Genomic DNA, 21,891 nt, shown 5'->3' with positions numbered 1-21,891 from the left:
GAAGAAATTGAGGCTGAGAATTGAATAATCACATATCTGATGAGTTTCAAAAGTGGAATTTGAACTCAGGTCTTCCTGACTAAATGCGGTTTCAAATATGGCAAACTACAATTTCTACTATATTCAGGCTGTGTGGAAAATATAAATGAATTAATAAAGAACGGTTTTAAATTTTTGTCATTACTAGGTGAGTATTAATGATAAATACCTATCTACAGTAGGTATATACATGTACACATACACATATATATATACACACATTTATACATATATATAATATATAACGTATATATGAAGAAGTAGTCTCTATGTTCAAATAACTTATATTCTAATAGGGGAATTCACATATATAGGAAGGATAGTTGCCAGGAAAGGGAGTTTTGATCGGAGGAGTCATAGAAATGGTAAGTTATTCATAGAATAACTGATTGATATAACCCTTCCAGGAAACAATAGGAGTAGTAATTTTGTTATGAAAGCCCAGAGAAAGAGATGGAGGGGTGGGGTGGCCAAGGATATGTAGTATGCAGATAGCATGATGGTCTAAGCTAACCTTTTTTATACAGAACTTAGGCTATGATGACAAAGAAGAAGCAAATACACATGGAAATTTATTTTCCAGGTCAGTTGTTTTTCCAGTGGGATAGTTCACATTATTTTCTATTTTTTCATTGTTTTGGTTTTCTTTTATTGTTTTGTGACTTGTCATAAAATCATTCGCTTCCATTTGCTCAATTCCAGTTTTCAAGGAATTATTTTTCTCAGTTCTCTTTTGTACCTCTTTTCCCATTTGGTCAATCTTGTTTTGTAAGGGATTCTTCTCATTAGCTTTTTGTATTTCCTTTTGCATGGCTCTCATTTTTCTTCCCAATTTTTCCTCCATTGATTTTGATATTTCAGAATCCTTTTTGAGCTCTTCCATGGCCTGAGACCAATTCTTATTTTTTTTTTTTTTGGAGGCTTTGGATGTAGAAGCTTTGGCTTTATTTTCTGAGTGTGTGTTTTGATCTTTGTCCCCATAGTGACTTTTCTGTGGTCAGATTTTTTTTCTGTTGTTTGCTCATTTTCCCAGCTTTTAATTCTTTGTTAAAATAGGGCTCTATTTCTAGGGTGGAGGGTATAATTTCCCAAGCTTCGATAGTTTTGTGCAGCGGTTTTCAGAGATTCTTCTAGGGACTTGCCCACAATCCATCTTTTCCGTCCTGGAATTGTGAGGAGAGTCCCTGCTCTACTGTGCATGCAAATTCTAGTATGCTAAAGCCACAGAGTCCTTCCTCAGTCACAGTTAAGAGACCGCCTTCTGTCCAGATCCACCCCCTTAAGTCTGTGGGCTGAGGCTCCTGGAAGCTGCTGCCCCCACCCACTCCTGGTTTGCTGGAGGCCCTTCTCACCCTAGTGAGACAGACTTTCCCTGCAGATCTTCCAAGTTGTCTGGAAACCACCCCTAGGGCTGCCACTGATTCAGAGGCTCCAGGGCCTGTTCCTGGCAATTTAAATAGCAATATGCAAGTTAGGTAACAGAAAAAAAACATACATGTATTTGTGTGTGTATATGTATACACACATATATGAACAAATGTTCTAAGATGTCACCATAGCAATAAGCAATAATGGCCATATTATCTTACACTGAACATTTTATATTTCACACAGAGCATCTCGATAAGGGGTTGTCCATCTCCAGTAACTTATGCAAGCTCCAGGACAGATCTCCCTCCCGATCCTAACTTTCTTGGTTGGTCAGGTCATCGGAGCAAGACTCCTTATTATTCCATCTCTCCTCGGGATGCTGGGATTCCTGTGAGGAGCAGTGACAGTCTAACACTCTCAACCCGAGCCTTCGTCCAGTAAATCCTTCACAATATCCGTTGGCTAATTGTCTCTTTGACTGCTGTCACCTAGGTGATATATCCTCAATACTAATGATTAATTGACATCAGTTACCTTTTGTAAAAGGGACATTTACTGAGAAGATAGAGGAAGAACAGAAGTATAAACATATTCCCGTGGACCATCTTACTCCTCGGGATGAGCGAGTTCAGATTCAAAATGGGTTTTTCCGTCTCAGCAGTATCTAAGAGATGGCAAGAAGAAGCAAAGGTGCCATGTTCAGCCCAGGTGGCAGGAGGAGGCTGCTGGCACTATTCCTCTCCTCACCCTGAAGTTTACAGTTTTTGCTTCAGGTACCACCAAGAAAGAGAGGGATCAAATTCATTTAATAGCTGAAAATCCTCCAAAATGAGATAGACCTCTACGTTGCATGGCATGATATGCTTCCAGATGTAGGCTTGCCCAATGTGAGTTGGCTGCAGGGAGATATTGTCTCATCTGCTCTAATAACTGAGATCATATCGGGCAGCCCCTCATGATAGTAATAAATGCTTCTGTTCAGAGGAGTGAAAGTAACAGTCACTTAGGATTTCCCTGAAAGCTCTGTGGGTATCTGGGTTCTATGCCATCAATTTTGAGCAGGAACTGATCATAATTAATCCACATCTACTTGTGTCTAAGAATGGGATTTGGAGTTCTGGCAGTGACCTGAAATATCAAAACAACAGGTTGTTTGCCAGTGATGAAGTGTACCCAACAAGGACTAGTGAGGATGTATTTGTCTGGAGTTTTATAAATCCATTCAAAGGGACCATAAACAAAAAGGAAAAGGAAGGGAGAAAACTTCCTTTTATATCAGTCAGGCTATAAGCTTTGGAGAATAAGCTAGACTATGGAGAATAGTTTAATTGTGTGAATAATACTAGTTGGCAAACCCATAGTTCTCAGGAGTCAAAAATCTAAAAAGTGGGTTAGTAAAGCCCACAGCTGTGAATAGCTATGGATTAAGGCACAGAGATAGGCGATAATTGAGGAGGCAAATTTGACCTTAGAGTTATCAGTGAGACCTGGTGGAATCAGTCAAGCAATAAAACATTTACTAAGCACTTAACTGTATATGTGCAAAGTGTACAAGATACACAGAGAGGCAGGAGACAGTCCCTGTCCTCTGTGGCTCTGGATGGGTAGGAAATTGGCTGGTTAGGGGTTGGAAAAAAAGAGCTGTCATTGTATATTATGAAGATGTTTTCATTTGAGGAAATCCAGAAATAGGGACTGTGGAAGCAAAGAAACATGGTGGAAATTATTTGGGTGAAGTTCGGTGGAGGTTGAATGAGAAATTATTTTGTCATGGGAATATATTACAGGCCCTCTAGTCGGAAAGAGGAAATAGGATTTAAAGTCTGGGAGTGAGGCCTTATACAATTAGTGATGAGAGACTGCCTATACGGACCCATATTTATTATGTTTTAGCCAATTTAATTTTTAATTAATCTTTATTCATTACAAATTCTCTCTGCCAAACAAAGCAGCTAGTAATTTTTGAACTTGTTTAAATGATAATTTCATCTTTAAAAAGGTAGAGGAACCAAAAGGGGAAGGGAGCAGGATTTTATTCCGGATCTCATTCTCTTCAGTAGACAGGAACTAGTTGGTAGGGGTGGAAATGATGAATATCTAGGACTGAAATACTTCAGGGGAAGTGGAAGCTCTCAGGAATGGAATCCTGAAGTCACAAGGAATTCCAAAGAGAAAGGGAAAAAAAGGGTTTGTTTGAAGGAACTAATGGGGCACCTAAGCCCCCCGATGTGGTGTAGATTCCTGGATGTGGAATCAAGAAGAATTGGTTCAAATTATGCTTCAGACACTTATTAACTGCACGGCCATGAACAAAATTACATTTTTAGCCTCATTTTCCCTCTCTATAAAATGGAATAAGAACAGCACCTACCTTTCTTAAGATTATTTAAGAGTTCAAATGAAACATATAAAGTATTTTCCATACCTTAAAGTATGATATAAATGGTAGGCTTAGCACAGTGCCTGGCACATTGGTACTTAATTAGTGTTTATGTATTGATGCTCATTTATCAATCATCATCATCAATTAGTTATTGTAAGTTTTTAGAGAGGCATGTATACAAGGTGGTAGGAACAAGGGCATTGGGATCAAACAGCAAGCATATTAAGTATTAAATACTAATGAAATAAATTAGCATATTAAATATAGTAGACACTAAGTGCCAGCCACTGGGAATAAAACTACAAAGAATGAAATGATCCTTAACTTGGAGGAGCTACAAAAGAGTAGCCTCAAGTACTGTAACAGTAGCACTGAGATGACCCTGAGGTGAGCAAGGAAAGCTAAACTTGGATGCTTTTCTTTATTTTTACTCTCTTGGAGGAAAGAGAAGTCTTGAACGCTGCTTGGGATGAATGAGATGAGTCACTGGTACCTCAGGGAAGGGAAGGCTGCTGAATTTGCATTTTGCTTCTGCTGTATCTGGAAATGACTGGATGAGAATGACTAACAGGGAACTGATGGCCAGGGTGAGTTAGGAGATAAATAAGGGCACGCCTAGTTGACCTTGATGAGGTTTGTCAACCAACCCAGATGGGGTCCTCAAAGGACTAATTAAACTTGTGATTTCAAAGCTACTGTGAAGGATATCCAACAGATCTTGGAGTTTGGGGGACAGCAGGAAAAGGGCAAATGTTGCAATTTTCCAAAAAGAGAAGAGGGGAGGAAAACTATAGATAGATCCGAAAACCTGACTTTTATCCCCAGGAAAACTCATGTTTTTTTCCCTTGGTATATATGCATTTAAAAAATTTTTTTTCTTAAATCATTAAAAAATACATTAAATACATTAAAAATGTATTTTTTCCTTAAATCACCATTATTTCCAAATATATCCTCCCTGCCAAGCCCACACCAGAGAGTCTTTCTTTATAGCAAAGTATGAAAAAGATGGCGGAAAGGCGTTCAATTCAATAAACATTTATTAACGTGTCAGGCACCCTGCTAGTGTCAGGGATACAGAAGGAGGTAAAAGACACATTCTGCTCTCAAGGAGCTCATGAATAAACTAACCAGCACATCAAATGAGTCTGACAGCAGGGGGAAGAAGGTACATTTTCTTTTTTCTTCTTCAAGCCTGAGCTTGGTCATGACAATTACACGGCATTTTAGAACGTATTATTAAGGAAATGGATTTGTTAACATCCAGCCCTTGCACAGTGTCTGGCTCACAGGCACTTAATAAATCCTTGCTGATTGATCGGTGAAAAGGAGTAGTATTACAAAGAGCTGGAAGGGATCCATCAGAAACGGGTCAGGTCAGACTAGCTTCAGTTCCTTTTCTGACAGGCTTCCTCAGTTGGGAAGTCAGAGAAATGCCACAGAGATAGTGTAACCTGGATTTCAGTACAGCACTTCCTAGTCTCTCATGCTGTTCTTTTTAGAAAAGGTGGAGAGATGTGGGCTGGATGTAGTCTATTAGATGGATTGGAACAGCTTGGAAGGCGAGTTAACGGTTCTAAGTCAGCTCAGTAGGAGAACACACCCGAACTCACATTTTTGTGAACACAAAGGAGAACACAAGGACTCACATTTTTGATAACTTGATGACTTGGTTAAAGGCAGGGTGGCAAAATTAGCAGATTTGCAGTGACCAGTGACTGGCATATAGTAGATGCTTAATAAATGCCCATTGACTTGAAATACATAGGCAGGAAGTAATTATCCCTAATGCAATCGATGACAGAGTTAAGATCTAGTAAGCCTTTGATGGGCAAGAACATTGGAATCCAATGAGATGAAACAGAGAGAGGGGAAGTCCCACACTGAGCTTCAGAATACTGACTTCCCAGGAAGTATGATTGGACAGCAGTTGGACTGGAAATAATCTGGGGGTTTGAGTGGATGACAAACTCAATGAGCCAGTAATGGGATGTGATAGCCAAAAAACATGTGTTAGAAAAGGCATAAGGAGTAAGGAGGCGATGTCTCCTTGTCCTTTCCCATCTAGAGAAAGGGGTTAGCCACCCTTTTAGGAAGGTCATTGATACGCTCGGGAATCTTCCACAGGAGGATCACCTCTTCACTAAAATCTATGCTGTGAGGATCAATTGGGGAAATTGGGCACGTGAAGACTTTAGAAGGATTGAACAGCTATCACAAAGAAAACGCATTTGATATATTTGGGATTTGATATGTTTTACCTTTAGAGAGCAGAATTAGAAATAGTGGGGAGAAGTTATAAAGAGATATAGATTATTAATTGGTCCAAGACAGGTGACTGTTTCCTAATAATTAAGCTATCTGAAATAATTAGCTATCTGAAAGGAGGAATGGACTGCCTTGGGAAGTGGGGAACTTCCCCTCAATTTCTTTACCATAGGCCTGAGGACTGCTTGGCAAAGGGCATCTGGAGGGAATTCTTTCTTGTCTAGGTGTAGCCAGGATTAGGCTTTCCTTCCCTATCCTGAAATGGTGGGATCCCTGGATCCCCAAGTGCATGGCAATGACCTGGCCTTGAGGGTCGCAGTGCAGTGGATGGTGCAGTGGATAGAGCACTAGCTCTGAAGTCAAGAGGATCTGAGTTCAATTCTGGCCTGACACTTAACACGTCCTAGCTGTGTGACCTTGGGCAAGTCAACCCCAATTGCCTCAGCAATAATAATAATAATTATTATATATATATATGTTTATATAAGTTGTTAAGAATTCCATAGTGTCACAGTGACACTGAGGATTGCTTCCCCATCTGGAAGCAAAATGACAAAATGAATAAGAAATAGGCAATTGTCATTTGGGGCTTCTGGGAAGGAGGGAGTGGGAGCGTCTGTACCTGGTATATTAGTTTTCCTTTTGCCTTAGAATTCCAGACTGAAATCTCAAGGGCTGGAGGAGACAGCAGGAGAGAGTTCTGGGTTTCTTTGCTATTAACTCCCTCCTTGAGGCTCTCTCAGGTTTAAAAAAAGAAGGGGATGGGAAAGTTGCAGGGGCTGCTTCATGCATTTTGTTCAAATGGTTGAAGCTAATTGGAATCGAGAGCAAGAAAGGTTCATAACTTAGAGCTGATTGAAGCTCATTTTATAGAGAGGGAATGCTGTGGGCACCTGAGGGAACTTATGCCAAATTCCATCAGCTTTCCACTGCACCATCCTGCTAAGAATGGGTTTATGTATCTTAGCACTGTCATACTGTCTCTGAGCTTGTTCCTTCCTCTTGCCATCTCTATAGATAATTCAACTGAGTTGACCCCATTGAGTTTTCCTATCTCCTCTCCCTCCCTCCTTCTGATTCTCTGTCTTTCTGTCTCTGTCTCTCCCTGAGTTTCTCCCTTTTCTCCCAAGGAAAGCCAAACAGATGTGTGAGTGGGCCCTCTGGCCAAGCCCATACAACAAACTGTGCGAGGAACTTCCAGTACTGCTGCCCTCCACCCTACCTCCCCAGAACCAGGTGGGGGGAGCTAAGGACACACAAAGTGCCCTTCTTTGCCATGTTTTATGACTGTCCTATCTCTGATAGAGGACAGTTAATTCTTAAGCCAATTTATTTTATCCTGTTAGAAAGCAATCCCAAAATGGAAACAAGAGAGGCTCGGAGAGGTGACACTCTGGAAGGACGATCCATCCCATGCCAGGGAAGGTCTGACTCGATATCTGTGTGCAGAACAGACCCCCACCTTCTCTCCGTTGGCTTCCGTGCCCGTCCTGATGGCCGAGAGCGCTTGGAATGCCTGATGGGACGCATTCATTTTCTGAATGACATTGGATGCCCTTGTAGAACTCTGGTTTAATTTCTTAACAGCCTAAATTGGATTTGAAGGGAGTTTGAGTGTTTGTGGCCCTCCCCCAGGAAATAGTTGGGCAGTTTTGTAAATCGATCAATTTACAGAATGCTGACTCGTCATCCGTCAGTGGCAGAGGGTGGCGGTGAGGTGTAGGGAGCCCAGAATTAATCTTCTCGTGATCTTGAGGCGTGGTGGAAGCCTTATTAAGGCGCGGTGTCCAGCTTGGGGTTTTCCTTTTAGAAGAGTTATGGAGAAATTGGGAGAAAGCTACGAGCAAAGCGAGTAACCCAGACTTCTGCTGGATACAAAGCAGTGAAGAATAAAGTTTATGAGAAATTGCGGGAATAATTAATAATGACATCAACATCATTCACCAAGTTCTTCACATACATTATGTCTTTTGATCTTCATAGCAGACCTGATTCTTTTTTTTTTTACAGGTGAGAAAAAGAACAGAGAGAGGGAAAGCTTACGGGGTGGATGGCTTGCCCTAGATCCTGTCTGAGGCAGGATTTGAATTCAGATTCTGTTGATTCTAATGGAAAACTTTTGAGGGACTAGTGGCAGGAAAACATCTTACTCTGCATAATAAATAGGGAAGAAGGGAGACATTTGCTCATGGGGACTTGCTGTTGAGTTTAGGTGAAAATTCTAGAACACATTGTTAAAGGAACAGTTTGTAAATATTTGGAAAGGGGAGCTGGTCCCGCATTGTAGCATGTGTTAAGAGGAGTCACGTGAAATAAGGCTGCCAAGAACAGGTTGAAACAAGTCTGTCTGATTCCTCTAAAGGCAGGCTGAAGACTCCGTGCTTTACAACCTGGAGGTGATGGGGTGCCCCTGGAAGCATTTCCCAGCTCCGTGCCTCGGTTTCCCCTCCTGCAGAAAGTTCCTTTCAGCTCTCATGTTCTCTGCTTATAAGACTTGGAGATCCCCAAGTATGATGCTGTCCAGCAGAAGGGATAGGTAGTTGGCACTGAGGCAGATGATGAAGGGCTCATTTTAGCATAGACAAAAATCTTAAGTGTTGGAGATTTGGGGAAATGCTGCCATAGGAATACTCTCTGAAGACTGAGGGCTGGGAAGCGTTGGAAGTACATCCCCATGGATTATCTTTTACATGTGATCTATGTGCCTGAGAGTCAGTGTGACATACTGGATGGGAGCCCGAAGGACCTCTCCAACACACTAGCTGCATGACCCAGGATAATCGTTTCTGTCTCCTAGGTAATCCCCTCAGCATAGGAGCTCTAACCTTTCTTGGCAGAGGGATTTTCTCATTGGAAATCATAGTCCCAATCCTACTTTATGCACCCGTCTCCCCTATCATTTATAAGCTCCTTGGGGGCAAAGACTAAATTGATTTTGTCTGTCTCTCCAAAGGTAGCCCAGTGGCCAGTAGTACAGGCGCCTAATAAATGCTCATTGATGGATTGATCTAGGGCCAGAAAGTGTCTCCTGGGGCCGACAAGAGAGACCTCAGTGGTAAAAGGGATGCAATTGCAGGGCAGGTTCCCTCACAGGGCAAAGAACAGGATCTAGTGATGGTTTGTGGGGCAATCAAGGAAGAAGAAAAGGCATTAATTTGAGGGCTTTGTGGGAGAAAGGGAGCAGAGATTTCACAAACCAGAGTGAATCGTTGGAGGGAAACAACAGGTATTGCTTGAAGCAGCTCAATATAGAGTATTCATCTGCCCTTGTCTCCAGCATATTCAGAAAAACCTATCCAGATTTTCTGAACCCAAGTTGGTTTCTGTGACTTCCATATTGGTTCATTGGCTAAAAGAGCTGGTGGTTAAATTTTCAGGGTGAGCATTTACTCCTCAGAAATGGGCAGCTACTGTAAAGAAAGGCGTGGTTTATTGTGTTGTTGACTGTCTGGATCTGAGAAAGCAATGAATAAAATATTAATATTAATTTAATTTTGATTAAGTATTAATTAGGAAAGATTAAACTTTAAAATGTGTCAAAAAAAGAAAAAAATAGAAAAATCTGGCAAAGATAGGCCATGCTCTTCTTACCTTTGACCATAGCATCTGGCATGGAGTGCAGTGTCCATAGTTGGCACTTAGGAAATTTCTACCACTAAATTACTAGTTTTCTTAGCTAAAAAATGTTTTTAGTCTGAATGGGTCATAGAATCTAGAGGACCAACGAGATCACAGAATCCACTTAAGGAAGAACTTGGGGCTCAGAAAACTGGAGAATGATTTGTACATGATCATCCATATCAGTGGGCAAACTGGGCCTTGAAATTGGGTTTTCTTGTGGCAAATCCAGTGCTTTATCCATTATGCTGCTCTCCTATATGATGCAATACTAAATCTGAGTCTCTTTGGGAAATAACTCTTTCCTGTTTGTTTCTTCTGAGATGAAGGGACAGTTAGTTTTATTGTTTCCCCCCCCGTGCATCAAACATTTAATGATTAATATACATTAATATTAATAAGTTACTCTGAAGAAGTATCATTCTTCTGTATGGTGCAGTAGAAACAGATAGATTTGGAGTTAAAGGCCCTGAGTTTAAATCCTCCCTTTGTACTGATGGGCAACTTTCCTCCTCTCTGGATGGACCTTGTCATATATAAAGTAAGGAGGCCAGATCGAATGACCTCTGATGTTCCCTTCATCTCCAAATCTGGGAGCTTGTGATTCTCTGCACAAGCAAATGGTTCCAGAATCTTGCCCAGAGGAAGTCTTGGCTTTAACCAGGAGACAGCTTCTTGTTAGCGGAAATTTTCCTTGGATTGTTTTGTTTTTCTAAATGAAAAGGTAAGTATTCGTTTCTTTTTCTCTAGGAGTGCAAGCACCTAGCAGCAAACTGCCGATACACTTTGTTTAATAAAATACAAGCCCACCAGTACAGCTTGTACAGTGGAAAGACTATTTGGGACTAGAAAAGAATTGGGATTTAGGATTAGACCTCGGTTTTCCCCTGGTAAAATGGAGTACCTCTTGGGGCCGTGGTCCCAGTTGGATGAGAGAATGCTACATTTTTTCCCCTTAAAATCATAGAGTTAGACTTAGAAATCTCTCCAGTCCCTCTTCATTTTGCAGGTGAGGAGGTCGGGTCCAATAATCCCGCTGTGGTCATTCGGTCCATCTCTCTGCTTTATGGAGAGGTTCCCCCAGCCAGGGCCAGGAAGGGGCCTTGGGCTTTGGTCTTGCTCACTGCAAGCTGCTCTTTGAGCAGGAACGATGGAAGATCCAAACTGATGGGGGAGCCGGGGGTGGGGTGTGCGCCTCAGGCATTTCCTCTGTTTGTTGTCTCATTGGTCCTTCTGCGGACTGGAGGGTCTCCTGAATTAGCTGTGGGGACATCTTAGTTGTGAATTAACCTTGAAGGGGTCATTATGGCTCTGCTCAATCAGCCCTCTGTAATTCTGCTGCTCTTCAAGCCTAAGGAAGGATTCCACAGGCAAAGGGGAAGTAAAGGGAGGAGGAGGAAGAGGGCGAGGGAGAGAGGGAGAGGAGGAAGGATGCTGTAAGAGCCAAAGGCAGAAACAGGTCTGTTCCGTTTAATCTGTGATGGAGAGTGGCTGACAATTATTGGCCTGCAAGGCCTCCTGAAGCAGCTGGACTGCAAGGAGGTCAGAATGAACATTTATTAAGCACTTACTGGGTGCCGGATACTGTGCCAAGTGCAGTCGGAGAAAGGCAGAAATGGCTCCTGCCCTCAGAGGGCTCCCGGTCTGAGGCAGGACATGACAGGTCAGGGATGAGGGACAAGCGAGATCCGGACAGGATGCTCTGGTGACCATCTCGGGAGCTGGGCAGGTATATTCAGGGCTCTGTCCTTAGATCCGTGAGATCATGTGCTCTGGGGACTGACAGCGGAAGCGGGGGAGGTAGGATGCTCCTACAAAGGGGCAGCGAGGGGCAGGGAAACACAGCTGGCTTCGGAGGCTGGAGCTCGCAGCCCCAGCTCAGTTTTCTGAATTGATTTTTCTGGATTCTGGATTGATTTTGTGTGATTCCCCCCGCATCCTCCGGATTGCATCTCTCTTTGCTCTTCCCTGCATTCCACCTCCTGCATCCTTGGCACTGGCTGTGCTCCCCACACCTAAAATGTTCTCTATACTGAGCAAGAACCCTGCAACCTGTGACCTTCGTGGTGGTGATGACCGGTACCTGCACTGGTACAGTACAAATATGGGTACCTCAGGGGGATCTCCTACCTCTGCCAGCCCAGGTGCCACCCTGGAATCTCCCCTGCCTGCAGGGCACTGTTCTTTTGGCTTTGTTGGTACAGTATGAATGTAGGTACTACCAGGGTATCCCCTCCCTCTGCCAGCCCAGGTGCCACCCTGGAATCTCCCCTGCCTGCAGGGCACTGTTCTTTTGGCTTTGTTGGTACAGTATGAATGTGGGTACTACCAGGGTATCCCCTCCCTCTGCCAGCCCAGGTGCCACCCTGGAATCTCCCCTGCCCGCAGGGCACTGTTCTTTTGGCTTTGTTGGTACAGTATGAATGTGGGTACTACCAGGGTATCCCCTCCCTCTGCCAGCCCAGGTGCCACCATGGAATCTCCCCTGCCCGCAGGGCACTGTTCTGTTGGCTTCATTGGTACAGCATGAATGTTGGTACTATTAGGGTATCCCCTACCTCTGCCGGCTCATAAGCCACCCTGGAATCTCCCCTGCCCATGGGGCACTGTTCTGTTGGCTTCGTTGGTACAGTATGAATGTGGGTACTACTGGGGTATCTCCTACCTCTTGAGGGCAGGAGTTTTTTGTTTCCTTATCTGTTCCTGGCACCCCAATTTGATAAAAGCTTGTGGAATGGCGTGGAACTTTAAAAATTGGAGGAAGTATCTGTAGGTGGGAAAGGAGACTCTGGGCACAGGAAGAGGCAAAAACTAAAGGCCAGAATAGGGGGAAATGGGGGACAAGGGGCCATTTTTGTGTCCCGGGGCGTGGCCTGGGGCCTGGGCCCACTCATGGTTGATGCGTGGGAGAGCCTGGAAAAGCAGACTGGGCCTGGAGGACTCTGGAACAATGTGGAAGTTCTCAAAGCCGAAGAGAGACGGGCCCTTGTGTAGGGATCCGGGAACACCAGAGAGAACGGCTTGCCAAGCGGGCGGCCGACAAGATGGGGGGAGCGTCCTTGTTTTCTTTCTCTCAGCGGGAAGCTTCTTACTCTCTTCTCTCCAGCCTGTGAAGCTGCGTGCGCAGCAGCGGAGGCTTCGGACGGCGGGTGGGAGCGGTCTCTCCCACAGCCTGGAGAAGTGTCCCATTTCTTGGGGACGGGAAAGGGGGGAGGCTCGCGCTAGAAGCGGAAATGGGAAAAACACCAGCCTGCTGCCTTAGATGTTGGGGAATGAGAGCCCTTTCTCTCTCACACACATACGCCCTAAAACGAAATAGCCCTTTTTTCTTGGAAAGCGGAGTCACAGATCCAGCTGTTAGAATGTACGTTACTTCTGGAGACGGTTCCAAACAAACATTAATGTGATTAAAAGATACGTGTCCAAGCTTGGAAGGAGCAGACACCAGCGTCTCTTTCCGGGGACCATCTGCGGGCCAGTCGGTCCCTCCCCAATCAGCCCAATCTTTCTGTGCCAGAAAAAAACTGTGAGGGTTGTCCGTTAATGTGGTGAGGAGGGGCCGGAGCCCCCCGCTCTGGGAGCCCAGTGACCTGGCCCGGGAAGGCGGGATGCGGCTGGGGGCGGCCGTCGGGCAGAAGCGGATGCGGCAGGTCGGGGTTCCGAGCGGGTCTCTGTGGGAAGCCTCTCCGGGCCTGGGGGCCGGGGGGGGGGGGGGGGGGGGGGGGGGGGGGGGGGGGGGGGGGGGGGAGGCCTGGAGTCCCTCGGGTGTTCTTCCCTCCCGAAAGCCCCTCGCAGCCTCCTCCAGAGGGCAGTTTCCAGGGCTTCCTCCAGGTCATGTGAGCTCGCGTGGGGGGCGGAGGCTGTTTCTCCCTCTCTTCTGAGTCCCTGGCTCCTGCCTCCCGGCCCCAGCTACCTGCCGGTCCGGGCTGAGAGAGAACCCAAGGCCCGGGGACGCGGCCGAGAAGGCAGAGCGGCGGCCTGGGGCCCTTTGTCACTGAAAAAGGACTGAGGAACGTTAGCTCCTGCGGGCTTCGTGGGTGTTCCTCGGACTAGAAATTAACACACTGATATTGTTGGGGGGATAATTCTGGCCCCGGGCTTCGTGGGTGTTCCTCGGACTAGAAACTAACACACTGATATTGTTGGGGAGATAATTCTGGCCCCGGGGACGCCCCAGAGGGGGCGGAGACTCCCGGGAACCCCTGGGCCGCCCCAGAAGGGCTGGTTGTGGCGCAAAGAGCCTTGTGCCGGGGCCAGAGACCCGGAGGCAAGCTCTCTGCTTCGGTTTGCGCGACGCTGAGTAAGTCGTCGGTCTGTACCGCGCAGGCCGGGCCGAGGGGCCTGCCAGGCGTCCCTCCGGGGCCGCGCCCCACGGCGGGAGGGGCCAGGGGGGCCCGGCCGCCCCGCCGCCGCCTGCTGGCTCGGGATGTCTGGGGGCCCCGGGTCACCGGGCGGGGACCTCCAGGCCATTACCACCGAGGGCGCCCGTGGGATTAGTCTCGTTTTGGCTGAAGAAATAACAGGTTTTCTGGGAGCCCCGGGGAGCAAGGACGGGCGGGCACAAGGATGCCCGCTGGGCGCGCACCGTGTCCCATGGGGGGGAGGGGAAGCCGGGTTCAGATCCGCCTCCCATGCGACCTCAACTCAAAGCCGCGGGTGGGACTTGGGCGCTCGTGCGCCCCCTTCTGGCTGCTGATCCGTGTTTGCCTTTGGGACTTTGGCCAGGGGCGCTGCGGGGGCGGGGGCGCTGTGCTGGGACAGGGGGCGCTGCGGGGGCGGGGGCGCTCGGCCCCTCCCCCTCCCGGCCGGGCTCGCCTCACCCTGGTGCTGTCTCTTTTCCAGGCCCAGCTCGAAGCTCAGAAGGCGACCCAGGACTTCCAGAGGGCCACCGAGGTGCTGCGGGCGGCCAAGGAGACCATCTCCCTGGCCGAGCAGAGGCTGCTGGAGGACGACAAGCGGCAGTTCGATTCGGCCTGGCAGGAGATGCTCAACCACGCCACGCAACGGGTATGGGCCGCGAGGTCTCCCCCGCTTCCCCTCCCCGGCCCGGAGGCCCCGAGGGGGCTGCGCTCCCAAGATGCTCAACCACGCCACGCAACGGGTATGGGCCGCGAGGTCTCCCCCGCTTCCCCTCCCCGGCCCGGAGGCAGCATCTCTGGGGGGCGGGGCTTGGCACGCGCTGCCTCCGAAGGCCCGGGTGAAATCCTCCCGCCCTTACGGTGCCGCTGATGGGGGGGGGGGGGGGTCTCTGTGCCTGTGGGTTCTCTCCGCGTCTGCGCGGGCGGGCGGGGGCTTGGTCGGCCGGGCCAGCGGGGGTCCCGCGTCCTTCCCCGAGACTCCGGCCTCTCTCCGCCCGGGCGTCTCCGGGCTGGCGGGGCTGGAGCTGGGATCTGGGGCAGACGGGGCGGCCTCCCTTGTCAGGGGCCGAGACCCGGCCGCGGGGGTGCTCCCGCCTTTGCTCCGGCCCGTGGGGGGGGAGGGGCTGTCGGGGCCCCGCCTGTGAGGGCTCCGCTGGTGATTCCCCTGAGGGGGCGCTCGGCCTGCAGCGCTGCTAGTTCTGGAATCCAGCCCGGCCGGGACCGCGGCCTCTGGAGCCGCCTGGGTCCCCTTGTAGGGCAGCGCGCCTCGGGGACCCGCGCGCCTCGGGGACCCGCGCGCCTCAGGGACCCGCGTCTCCGAGGGGCCGAGGCCCAGGTGCCGGGAGACGCCCCGCGGCAGGAGGAGGAGGAGGGTGTCTGTCTCCCTGCCGGCTCCGGGTCCTTGGTCCCATCCTTAACTGCTGCCTGCCTCAGTTTCCTCATCTGTCAAATGGGGATAATAATAGCGTTTCCCCCCTCCCAGGGTAGTTGGGAGGATCAGATGGTTGTAAAGTGCCTGGCGCAGAGCGGGTGCTGTCCTAAGGTTGTGATGGTCTCTCTCCCATCCGTGGCTTCCTCTTGGGCTGTTCAGATCCTGCCTGGTATTTACTGGCGTTACGGTCCCAGTCGGCTGAGTCTCAGTTACCCCGCCAGGGAAATGGGGGCATGGTACCCACGGTGCTTACCTGCCGGCACTCCACAAGCACTAAGCCCCTGTTGTGCGCCGGGCAGGGAGTAGGTGTGTGGGTGGCTCCCCCAGGTGACTGGAGGAGAAGGTGGGGCCCGCGCCTCGGCTTGAAGGATCCCCAGGAAAGCGCTCTCTGGCCCTCTGACAGCACAGGTGCTGGTTGGATTGGATGCGCCGTGTGGGAGGCGGGGGCAGGGGTCCAATCCTGTCTGGCCCCATGGACCACGTCGGGAGGGCTTTGAAGGCCAGGCAGAATCCCTGTTCCCGGCCAGAGTTAGAGAAGGAAGGTCCCTGAGATGGCCCCGGAGTCCTCCGCCAGCCAGAGGTGCAGCATAAATGTCGGTTGTTGGTTATTAAATCATTGGAATCACACAGATCCTGGGGAAGGGGATTTTGGGGACATCCCTCGATGGCTGTGGCCAGGGCCTGGCCGTGTTCCTTGGCAGCTGGAGGCTTCAGGCAGCCTGCGGGGAGCGGGGGGATGGAGCCCCTTTAGTGCTCTGGGAGGGGGGCAAGCTGTTCTCTCACATCACCCTCCATGCCCCTCGAGCCTTGGTGCATTTGTACTTCTGCCTTTTGAGAAGCCTGGGCATGGAGGAGAAGCTGTGGATTGGTCCCCCTGGAGGCAGGGGGATGGACTGCATGACCTCTGGATAGTGGGCCTGGGGCATCATTCCCCCGACCACCCATCCCGTCTCAGAGACACAGAGTAGGGGAGGGCTGCTTTAACAGTGTGGGGACTTGCTGGCTTGGGAGCCCCGAGCAGGTCTGTTATAATGATTCCAGGACCTCGGGGTCCTCCTGTGGGGCGCGGGCAGCTCAGGGAGCTGTCCAGGGGCCTGTGGCTCATTAGTGCCCAAAGGCAGGGTTTGGGGCCCCTGAACCACGTGCTCCACGCTACAGCCCCTGTGCACAAAGATGGGACAGTCCCCACCCTCGCACTGCTGCTGGCTGAGACCGACTGCTGACCTCCATCAGCTGCCCCTGGCCCGACCCCTCCGTCCCCAGGGCCTTCATCCTTAATCCTCATCCCTGACCCAAGCTGCTTCCCTCCGGGTAACAAGCCCCAGCTTCCTCCCAGTCTCGTCCCTTTACCCATCTCACCCTTCTGAGGCCAGGCTTCAGGCCGAGGTCTCCTTGGTTGCCTAGGAAATGTCACCAAGGTAACAAGGGCAGCCTCTTCCCTTAGGGCCTGCACCCCAAAGCTGCCTCTTTTTTGGAGAGACCCTCCTTGTCTCCCACGGAGTCCCTGACCTGGGAGAGCCTTTGAGGCCACTTAATCCATGGCTTCTTACGCTGATGGTGTCTTGTAACTGAAGGGGGGGGGGGGTGCGAAACTGTGATTTTCAGTAAATGTCTCATTTGTAAACTTGTTTTATATACCTATATATACTTGGGGTCACTCGGGTGAAAAGGGCTTAGGAGTAGAAAAGGTTTAAAAAGCTCTGACTTAGTGTAACCCACACCTCTCTGAAGTGCCCAATGAGCGCTGGGACGCCCTTCCATCTCCGGGGCTGAGAGAGCTTCCGGGGTTTATCTGAAGTCGGCCATCCGGTTCCTCTCCTCGCCCCCAACCATTCCTTCTTCAGCCCGACCGTCCCTCCTCTGGGTCCTCAGTGGCACAATTTGGAGGGGCCTGAGCCTTCTAATCACCCCACTGACCAAGGGCCCAGCTTGGCAGGACGTGGTGCCCGCCCCGAACTGGACACGGTGCTTCTCCTGCCGCGGCAGAGACCAGCAGAACCTTTCCTTCTCCCTTTCCAGACACTGGGCCACTTGTAAGGCCACCCGAGGCCGTGGGTATTTCCCCCGATCAAAAAACATCGATTAAAATGCATTCACGGCACATCCCAGACACTGGGGACACAAAGACAAAAAATAAATCACTGACAAAAATGACAGATATCGGGGGTTGTGGGTCCAGGCACATTAAAGCGCTGTTGGCAGAGCCATGAATGAGTCGAGCAATCAGGACTGCCCAGAAAGCTGCTTACCCCCGGGCACTGCCCCGGGACCCATCATCTCACTGGGGGACTGGGGGATGGAGGTCCGGAAAGGAGGCCCGGGTCCGTTGGCAGATGTCCTAATGAAACGGGACTTGTGAAGGGAACGGGACGTTACTGTGCCACAGCGGAACCTGGGAAAACTGGCAGGGCCCTGCTGCCAAGGGAAGCGAAGGACTCTGGGCAAGGCCGGGGGCCCTGGGTGGCCAGGACCCTGGCTGCAGCATCTCCCTGGTGAATCATGTTAAGCTTGTGTCCATTGAAAACTACCAGATCTTCTTCCAGGTGTGATCTGAAACGTTCGGAGGCTGTGTCTTGCCTGAGTTATTATAACCGATTACCTGCTCTCTCCGCCCTTCCCTCTAATTCAGGGGTTCTTGATCTGAGGTTCATAAACTTTTTTTTTTTTTTTTAAGATTTTGATAATTGTATTTACATATTAGTTTCCCTTTGATCCTATGTATTTTATTCTATGATTTTAAAAATACCATTATTCTGAGAGGGGGGATCTCTCTGTCAAAGGAGTCCATGACCCAAAAAAGTGAAGAAACCTCCCTACTGAGTGTGTAATTTAACCATGCAAAGCCTTTATCCTGATCTTTAAGGCTTTCAACCCACCTGTCCTGAGTTCATTTTCCTTCCATTCACCTTGTGTGGTATGGTAGGAAGGGGGCTTGATTTGGTCCCAGAGACCTGAGTTCAAATCCTGGCTCTTCCCCTTACTGCCTTGGTGAGTGTAGGCAGACTCAGGCTCTCTGGGCCTCAGTTGACTTACCTGTGGAATGGGGGGAGAGGTCCTCTTAAGGTACACTGCAGCACTAAATCTGGGATCCGCTGGGTGCTCCCCGTCTTGTCTTGTTCAATGGGTTTTACCTTGGACACTTCCCCTTCTACAAAGCCCTTCCCGAGGCCCTTCTGGAAAGGATTCCTTCTGCCTCCAACCTTCTGAGGGCCTATTATCAGAGTATCTCCTTTTCCTGTCCCTGTTATAGTCTACTTCCTTACTATACACTTGTTACAGCATACCCTCATCCAAGTTCTCTGAGGGAAGGGACAGCTTACTCTTTTTCCCCCGTTCTTTCTGTAATTAATAACAGCATTTTATAATGGCAGATCTGTGCCAGGAGCTTTACAAAGTTTATTTGAATCTCAGCAGTGTGAAAGGGACTTAGCTCTGTGATACTGAGCAAATCCCTTCACTTCTCTCTGCCTCGGCTTCCTTCTCTGTAAAATGGGAATAATAAAGGCAGCTGCCTCATGGGTTGCTGACCCTGTGTCGGCGGCCTTGCTCTGTAAATGCATGTGTAAGGCTGGTCACTGTGTCTATTAGGTCCCTCATACCTCACAGCTGTTCGTGCTGCTGCTTTCTGGCCCCTGCAGCTCTCGGCATGGTGTCTGGTATACAGGAAGCGTTTCCTAACCACTTGCTGCCTTGGGAATATGATGAAAACCCCTCTCCTAAAGGCCCGTACCTTCTACTAGGGGAGACGATCCGGACAGAGATAGGGGGGCTGCAGAATGTGAGGTCCAAGCCCCTGGAGTGGGGATGGGGGGGGGAGTAGGGTCACCCTGGACCAAGTCCTGAGGGAAGCCACGGTTTAGTGTCTGTTGAATTGAGTATGGGAATCTGAGAAATGAAGTCCTTTGGACTATTTGGGTTGCTTATTTTGGGATTATCTCTTTTTGGAGTTTTGTGTGGAATCGTTGACTAGATTACAGGGAAATCGGGCTTTATGCAGCAGGTCTGTTCCTAAAAGTTTGTATCTGAATTCACAACCTGTGCCCTTGAGCAAAACTCTGAAGCTGTGGGTTACAAGCCCATATGGGATCACATATGTGGACATGGACACCACAGAGTTATGATTTATCATCAGTAAATGTTTGATTCATGTAACTATTTTGTATAGCTATATATCCAGGGTTGTGTAACATTTCTGGGGCAAAAAGGGGTTGTGGGTGGAAAGTTTAAGAAGCCCTGGAGTAGAGCAGCAGTGCTGGGCACTCTGTCTTTAAATCCAGTCAGGGGGAAGAAGGAGAACCTCCCCGATTCTAACTCAGGGGCCAGAGTAACTCCTGAAATTCCCCCCTCCCCAGGGAGACATGACTTCAAAATGCCATCAGTATCAATGGAGGAAGGTGTAAATGACTTAACGTGTTGGACGGGGTCTAAAGCCATAACCGAAAGGTTGGCAGGAGCCAACAGTAAAACTTGCCTTCGTTCTGTAGTACCGCGAACGTTTATGTAAGGTCAGTAGCCACCTCTGATTATCTGCTTTGGAGTCTGGTTTTTGGTCCCCCGGATGGGACACCTGGATCTTTCAGTCTGGCTCAAGGTTTAAGGTGCGTTTGTGGAGTGATCAGTTAATGCTTAGTTGGAGCTGAAGTCCCAGCTAAAATCCCACCTTCTACAAGAAGCCTTTCCCAAGCCCTCTTCATTCTAGTGGCTTCCCTCTCAATTATGTAGCCCGTTTGTGCAGCGTTTGCTCATTGCCAGTACTTGTAAGCTCCCGGAGGACAGATGGGCTTTTGCCTCCTTTTGTATCCCCAGAGTTTATCCCAATGCCAGGCATGTAGCAGGTGCTTAATAAATGTTTATCAGTTGCTTGATGGAAGATAAACAGATGGAAATAGCGAATAGTAAATAGTCAAGAATGAAACAGCAGTAAATATGAAACCTCACTTCTCACAATCTCTATACAAGCACATACAGATCATAGAAATTGAACCCAAAGTGAGCACAGGATGGTAGCTTTGGGGCCGGACAAGATGAGGCAAGGAGAGGTCTGGTGACTTGCCCAGTCGGGAGCCATTGGACTCTCTGGTGGGTCTCTGGGCCGGGCTGCGGTTGGAGTACAGCACCTGCAAGGGGAAGCGGCTCAGCTGGGGGGAAGTGAGCCTTTTCCCCCACAGTTTTCAATGGGGCCTTCCTGAAGGCGTCCCCAGTGAGCCCTTAACGAGTGATCTAACTTCCCCTTGGCTCCCCTGGGGAAATCTTGGCGTTTACTCACCAGCCAAACCCCCCTCCTCTGCCCGGCGGGCCAAGTTCTGTAAGCTTTTGGCAAAACCGAGCACATCCTGCCCCAAGTCCATTTTTTAATGACTAGATTGTAATCTAGTGAATTTTTTAATGATTCAAAGGACCTGAGAGAGACCTGTGAGAGGCTGAGTGCAGGACATGGAGGCAGGAAGACGTGAAGCAGCCGTGTGGTGAGCTGGTTGGAGCGAGGACTACCTGAGTTCTAATCCTGCCTCAGACAGTTACTAGCTGTGATCCTGGGCAAGTTTTCTCCCCTATAAAACTCGGATAAAGTGAGCCCCTAGCTCCCCTGGGTGTTGTGAGAATCAAATGAGATAAGGGGGGAGGGGCAGCAAGCCTTAAATTTGTTTACTCCTTTTTTTCCTAGTCATGTCTGGCTCTCCATGGCCCATTTGGGGTTTTCTTGGCAAAGATTTGCAGTGTTTACCATTTCCTTCAAGAGCACAGACTGAGGCAGAGGGTGAAGCAACTTGCCTGTGGTAACACAGCAAGTGTGAGGCCAGATTTGAACTTAAACCTTAATGATAACATTAATTATTATCAGCCATGACATCACGCCTCATTCATAACAATGGGAATAATAGCCCCAGGATCTACCTCACAGTGTTATTGTGGGGCTCAAAGGAGATCATCTCCACAGAGCACAAACTTCTGAGTTTCTGCTCCTGACTCGGGACAGCAACGGAGGCCTGGGGAGGTCACCAAACATTTCCTAAGGGCTGGAACTAGAAGCTCCACCTTCCTAATCGAAGTCTAGTGAGAAGTGACTGGGGGAGGGCTTAAAACCAAGTTTACTCGCCAGCTCTGCAGAGATGCTGTTCTTGTTCATAAAAATGGCTGCGGTTGGTTAGTGTGTTAAGGTCTGTCAAGTGCTGTTTGTGAGTCATGTACAAGAGTCCCCGCGAAGACCCTATTATTACAGCACTCTGTTTTCCAGAAGTGCTGCCGAGTCAGGAAAGACCTGAATGTAAATCTAGCCTTGGACCTGTCTGCCTCAGTTTCCTCAGCTGTAAAACGAGGGTGCTGGGTCCTTCCTGGCAAGACTGTTGGGAGGACGGCAGCAGTCATTCATAAAGCCGGACCTATCTGGACGGCTTTTTCCCAGTTTTCTGTTCTGAGTGTAAGTC

At 49.0% G+C, this 21,891-nt stretch overlaps 1 protein-coding gene across 2 annotated transcripts in view; it reads left to right on the top strand.

Moving 5' to 3' along the window:
• SH3BP5 (SH3 domain binding protein 5) overlaps positions 1–21,891 on the top strand; it is a 74,218-nt gene that overhangs the window by 40,494 nt on the left and 11,833 nt on the right. The window contains exons 1-2 of one of the 2 annotated variants that reach the window (XM_031940239.1): positions 13,273–13,329; positions 14,522–14,686. In XM_031940239.1, the coding sequence (XP_031796099.1) occupies positions 13,288–13,329; positions 14,522–14,686 (207 nt within the window). In that variant the 5' untranslated portion in view covers positions 13,273–13,287. Of the gene's footprint in view, positions 1–13,272; positions 13,330–14,521; positions 14,687–21,891 lie in introns of those variants that run through there. The other variant, XM_031940238.1, reaches the window with a different exon arrangement.

Source organism: Sarcophilus harrisii, chromosome 5, assembly GCF_902635505.1.
Source record: "Sarcophilus harrisii chromosome 5, mSarHar1.11, whole genome shotgun sequence".
NCBI lineage: Eukaryota > Metazoa > Chordata > Mammalia > Dasyuromorphia > Dasyuridae > Sarcophilus > Sarcophilus harrisii.
This window is presented reverse-complemented; position numbering and strand designations above follow the sequence as displayed.